The sequence below is a fragment of the Fulmarus glacialis genome, unplaced genomic scaffold (genome assembly GCF_000690835.1).
Source record: "Fulmarus glacialis isolate BGI_N327 unplaced genomic scaffold, ASM69083v1 scaffold16581, whole genome shotgun sequence".
NCBI lineage: Eukaryota > Metazoa > Chordata > Aves > Procellariiformes > Procellariidae > Fulmarus > Fulmarus glacialis.
In genome coordinates this window covers 44,320-50,259 of record NW_009195026.1, presented here as the reverse complement: position 1 = coordinate 50,259, position 5,940 = coordinate 44,320, and the positions used below count along the sequence as shown (strand labels likewise).

The following is a 5,940-nucleotide window of genomic DNA, read 5'->3' as shown; positions in this document are numbered from 1 at the left end:
CCCGTCAGGCGGGCAGGTAGCCGCGAGAGAGTCCCCGTCAGGCGGGCAGGTAGCCGGGAGAGGGGTCCTATCAGGAGGGCAGGTAGCCGAGAGAGGGAAGCAGGAAGATCTGAAACAGGCAATATAGATAAACCCATTCACCTAGGAGATGACCCTGACAAATTGCCTCCATACCATCGAGATGAGACACTCAGGGGTTCTTGGGGTCATGAAGATGATAGAATGCAGGAGGAATTTCCTTTAGATAGTCAAGATGACCCTTCTTTGGAGCATGAACGATTGGATGACTGGGAAAGAGAACGATACTGGAGAGATCACAATTCTGATTATCAGGATGATTCTGTAGATGCATATGACAGAGATGACAGGTTGCAATCCCACCATTCATTGCCTCCATTATCTCCCCTACCACCACTACCTCCTTTATCATCTGATCATGACAGACGAGATTCATGGTGGGATGACTGGAAAAGGCCAAGAGAGAGGGAACTAGAGAGAGATCTAGATAGGACTGGAAGATCCTCAGACATTTATGATCAAGATTTAGACAGAGAATGGGATAGAGACTGGGACATGAGACCTATGGACGACAGAGCAATGGGGAATCGTGACCTGGATATCCCCCCTCTACCACCATTACCACCTCTTCCGCCTCTGGACAGATACCGTGAAGATAGGTGGAGGGAGGATAGGAACAGAGATCATTATGACAGAGACCTCCGAGACAGGGGGGAGCTGAGGATTCGAGAGTATCCAGAGAGATATGACACATGGCGGGAGAAGCAAGACTACCTTCCTGAAAGGACTGATTGGGAGAGGGAACGGTTGTCAGATAGGTGGTATCCAGATGATGGAGACAGACTGCGGTCTTTGGATGATCATTCAGATTCATCCCTTCCTCCGCCTTCACATTCCTCTGATATGCTGGGAGCAGATTCAAACCTGGACTCTGACCAGTCTTTGGGAGGAGTGATGGTCCTTAGCCAAAGACAGCATGAGATAATTCTGAAGGCTGCGCAGGAGCTCAAAATGCTTCGGTGAGTTGCCCAGTTCTGTCACTTTGCGTGGGAATCCCATTCTGTGGAGATGGTGCTCCTTTCCTAATTAATTCCTTGACTGAGGCAGTAATGGCTTCATTTCTTTTTGCCACAGCATGATAGTAGGAGCTCATGTGGAACAAGTTATTTGGAGTACCTCCATCACAGCTTTTGGTTTTTTCTTAAATAGGTGGCTGTCCCTTTCCCCATGAATATGGCGTTCCCTCTATGTTACTTTCCAGGAAGAGATCTGTTGACGTCACCTGACCAATCTTTTTGTTATCCTCAAATGAGCTTGTTGATAATTGCTTTTCAGTCTTTTTATTAGTGTCAGATGAGCTCGTTGATAATTGCTTTTAATACTTACCTGTCAAGATCTATGTTAATGTGGTTCTTAATTCACACAATGGGACCTATTTAATTTTTGGATACTGCTTACTTTTTAATTAAAGCATATGCGGGTTTTTTCTTTTTGCAATGCTCCCTCATTTGAAATCCAGCATCGTCAGTGAATAATTTTGTCAAGTTTGGTTGATCTTAGTTCTGAGGATCAGGATAACAGCAGTGATAAAAATCAGGAGGATATAAATGCAAGAGTTCACCAAGACCACATTTTAGAAAGCAGCTTAGACTCCGTAAGGCTTTAATAGGTGTTTATTTCAAAGTAAGTAATAGAATATCCTTTTAAACATCAGAAACATCCTAGGGCTCAGTAAATTTAGTAATATTGGAATGAATGGAGCACATACCATCTATCCAAATGCTATCTTTGTGATTTGCTGCATGGGTTTAGGTGCATTAAATGTATTTAAAAAAAAAAAAACAAACCAGAAAGATTAGTTTCTTTGACTAATTTCAGTGAATGAGATCTTTCAGAGCAGATTGTAGAGAAAAGAGGAAGCATCTTAGAGACAGAGGTTCATGTGGTTAATCCTATTCATGAGTTACTGAGAGATAGCTAAAGATTGGTGCCTAGTAAAGACAGGGGTTTAATTTTATAAATAAGATACCATGCTAAAATAATGGGCAATTAAAATGAATGTTTGGTTATCATTATTACATTTACATTAAACGGTGTTGAAAGATACAGAGATGTTTTGCACTTTTCTTGAAGCCATTTTGTTTTCAGACTCATAAGATTGCTAAGCATCTCTCCCATATGGAAGGCCTTAGTTGCATGCCAAAATGCAAGAAAAATAATTTTTAAAAAGGAAGGGAGAACTTTTATTCTGAATAATTTAATCTTTCACTGCAGTTAGATTAATTCAACAGGTGTTAGTAGCTGTGAAATCTGTGTTATAAAGCAATATTTGCCAAAAGTTCAGAGCAACAGATCATTTTCAGCTTCCTGACTTTCCCATTGCCTCAGGTTGCCAGGCATATGTTTTGCTGTTTAATGTGAGTAGCTGCAAGCCAGTGGACTTACTCTAAGGGCGATAGTTTGGGAATCACTGCCTAAGTGAATAATTTATTAGGGCTGAAATATTTAAACACAGAAACTGAAACATTTTATGTAAGAAGGTAGATACATATACCTCTTTCTAAGCCAGTAAAAAGGGAAAGTATAAACATGACACTACTGATACTGATTTTTAATTTAATATGAGGATAATCTTAAAAATGAGTTACACTGGTACTTCTCATCAGGTTCTTATAAGCAGGTGACCCCAGTCTGAACAGTAGGAACAACTTTAAGGAGACTGCTTATGATATTTTTTTTGAGCCAAGAATTATACCATGTCCTGTTTTCGGCTGGGATAGTATTAATTTTCTTCCTAGTAGCTGGTATAGTGCTGTGTTTTGGATTTAGTATGAGAATAATGTTGATAACACACTGATATTTTAGTTGTTGCTAAGGAGTACTTATCTAGTCAAGGACTTTTCAGCCCCCTGCCAGCGAGAACCTGGGAGGGGGCACACCTGGGAGAGCTGACCCAAACTGGCCAAAGGGGTATTCCGTACCATATGATGTCATGCTCAGTATACAAATCGGGGGGAGTTGGCCGGAGCGCAGCGATCGCTGCTTGGGAACTGGTTGGGCATCGGTCGGTGGGTGGTGAGCAATTGCATTGTGCATCACTTGCTTTGTATATTCTTTTATTATTATTATTACTACTACTATTTTAATTTAGTTTATTTCAATTATTAAACTGTCTTTATCTCAACCCACAAGTTTTCTCACTTCTACTCTCCCGATTCTCTTGCCCATCCCACCGAAGCAGGGGAGTGAGCGAGCAGCTGTGTGGTGTTCAGTTGCTGGCTAGGGTTAAACCACGACACACCAGTTGTGTGGTGGATAACTGCTTTCATCTCCAAAGGTAAAGCCTTCATCTGGCTTTCCTTTTATTGGTATAAAACAGCATACTCCGAGCTGCATGCTGTTCTGTATTTGTCATCTGATGTATTTTTCCTAAGCCAGGTGTAAAGAAGACCTTTTAAGTGCTAGCAGTTGCTCGGTTTACTCTTTGTACTAATGCAGCACTTTGGATCCCTTTCTGTGAGCCAAGTTCCCCTTGCACTGGACACTGAACAGATGGGTTGCTAGTCAGTGGCCTCTGTTGTGCCTAGTACAGAGGGATCCCGTTCTTAGTTGTTCTTTGGGCACTACTTTAGTACATGCAATTAATATGAACAAAGAGTTATTAACAATAAAAAAACTAGATAAAAAAGATGCAAACAAAACTGAAAGGAAATCATATTGAATAGATAGATCTTGATAGATCCAATGGTTTTGGTATTCACTACTGGTCCTGGTCTCTGCTCCATAGACTAGGTAGCATTTTGATACATAAAACAAGGAAACAAAAGCTAACATCACTGCTTTGTTTTTAAATGTTGGAGTCTCTGTTGTGCTTTGTGTTGGTCTCAATCCTGTTAGTGTGCAACCCAGAGCAAGTCACTGAGAGCACTTAGGCAGGCATCTCCACTGGGCTTCTGGTTTGCAGAAGGTGTTCAGAGGCTAAAATCTAGCTTTTCTCTTTACTGTCAAAGGGAAGTGGTTCTGGCCAAGCACAAAAGCATAACTGCAAGTTGCAGAGGAAACTTGTGATCAAAAAGGAGGCAGCTAATATATTAAATACCTCCATGGTTAGGTGAATGTGAAACAGGGATTTCTGAATCATAGCGTTGACCACATAAAGCCTGCTGTGTCCTTTTCTTCTTTGGACTTGGCCCGTAATGCTAGTGTAATACGTGGTTTTCACTGTGAACATTGATTTCTTTAATTTTTCATTTAAGCTACAGACTGATAACACTTTCTTGTGATTCATGTGCAGAGAGCAAAAAGAACAGCTACAGAAGTTGAAAGAGTTTAAACCTGACATTTCCACGCAGGACTCTCCTAGATCACAGAACACAAGCACAAGGCCGGGTGCCTTTCAGGTAAATTCATCTTGTGTTAACTTAATATGCTGGTAGCAGTTACTATTAATGTGTACGTCAGATCAGTTATGCACTCTGATGGTCAAACTACTCTGTGGAATGCCTCCCCCGTAGCCCTTACAACCTCATCTTCTGTTGAAGCAAACAACTTCGTAGTTTCTTTAGATTTTCCAAAGCCTTTCTTACTCGTTCAGTCCACTGTGTCTTCTGAGCATGACCCGTTGGGGACAGTAGCGCATGAGGCTCAACAGCCTAGACTGCTGTGGGATGATGTGCAAGAAACAGTGAGCTCTTCCAAAACAGGGGCATAACGCTCTTGAGAAGACCCTCCTGTTCCCTGCCTAACTAGGTTCTGATACTGTCTTTAATTCCGATTTTGCTCTGCTTTTTCTACTTTAAGAGCTCTCTCCTCTTTGAAGAGGTTAAAGAGAGAAATTTGAGGATTGGTCCATCAAAAACTGAGATATTTCAACATAGAGTGGGCATTAGCTTTCTGTTTGCTGTCTTTATTAGGAATTCTCATTACCCTCTGGAATATCATAAAGTGCATGGAAGCTCACATTTGTGTACTTCCATGACTTCATCTCCCATTGTGATGCAAGTTATTCCTCTGCTGCTTAATCTCCTGGTTGGTTCTGGGAACTCTTCTCAGCTGCTTATATTTGTTTTTTTGATAATTCACACCCAGTCAGAAAACAGCTGAACATCTGCAGTCATGTTAACGCAGGTTTATAAATCCTTCCAAGAATGAATAAACAGTTTTGTTAAATATATGTTGGAGGAGATACCTGAGTCGATGCACAGTCTTTATTCCTCATCACATCTTAACCCCAAAGTTACGGGTACCAGTAAATTTAGCCATACTGACCTCTGGGTCTGACATTTAGCCAGAACAAGCTTTGTTTGTCCCTCCCTCCACAGAAGTGTTGTGCAGTGAATGAGGCACTGCAAGTTTTCTTTTTGCCTAGTTGACCTCTTCCTTGTTTACAGTGTCTATAAAGTAAAATAATGGAACAGATTTGCTACCAAGAACTGCAAATATGTTGATGCCTTTAGGAAGTGACTTTAATCAACTTTGATATTTTGTTTTCGGACTGCTTCACCTATCTGCCTAAAGGTATTCAAACAACTGTTGTCTTCCTTGGATTCCTGCCTTCAGACTTCTGCTGTGACTTTGAACTGTTATTACAAAGTTCAGCTTTGTATCTACAACCATTCTGCAAGTTTTGTTGCATGTTGCTAATAAAGCTGCCTGTAACTTGGCATCTGCTGTGATGCTGAAAAGACTCTTGTGACACAGCACATGGGATTCCATGGGGATGTTTCGTTCATGAAGGGGTTTTATTTTGTTGGTTTTTTCCACTGGGCAGGACCTCCCCATTTCTTATGTTGGTCTGATGTTGATTTCATTAAGGGGTTTCCAGGTGATTCTGCTCTCTGGGAATTTTTCCAGTGACTTCCAGAAAGAAGCTGGCCTTATCAATCCTTTCGTGCATCACCAAGCTGCCCTACTTTCAGACTT

At 41.2% G+C, this 5,940-nt stretch overlaps 1 protein-coding gene across 1 annotated transcript in view; it reads left to right on the top strand.

Annotated features, from left to right (window-relative positions):
• Positions 1-6: 6 nt before the first annotated feature.
• Positions 7-5,940, top strand: part of YLPM1 (YLP motif containing 1) — a gene marked incomplete at its 5' end in the record, with an annotated part of 24,517 nt that continues 18,583 nt past the window's right edge. The window contains 2 exons of the mRNA XM_009587977.1: positions 7-1,037; positions 4,313-4,407. Of these exons, the coding sequence (XP_009586272.1) occupies positions 7-1,037; positions 4,313-4,407 (1,126 nt within the window). The remainder of the gene's footprint in view (positions 1,038-4,312; positions 4,408-5,940) is intronic.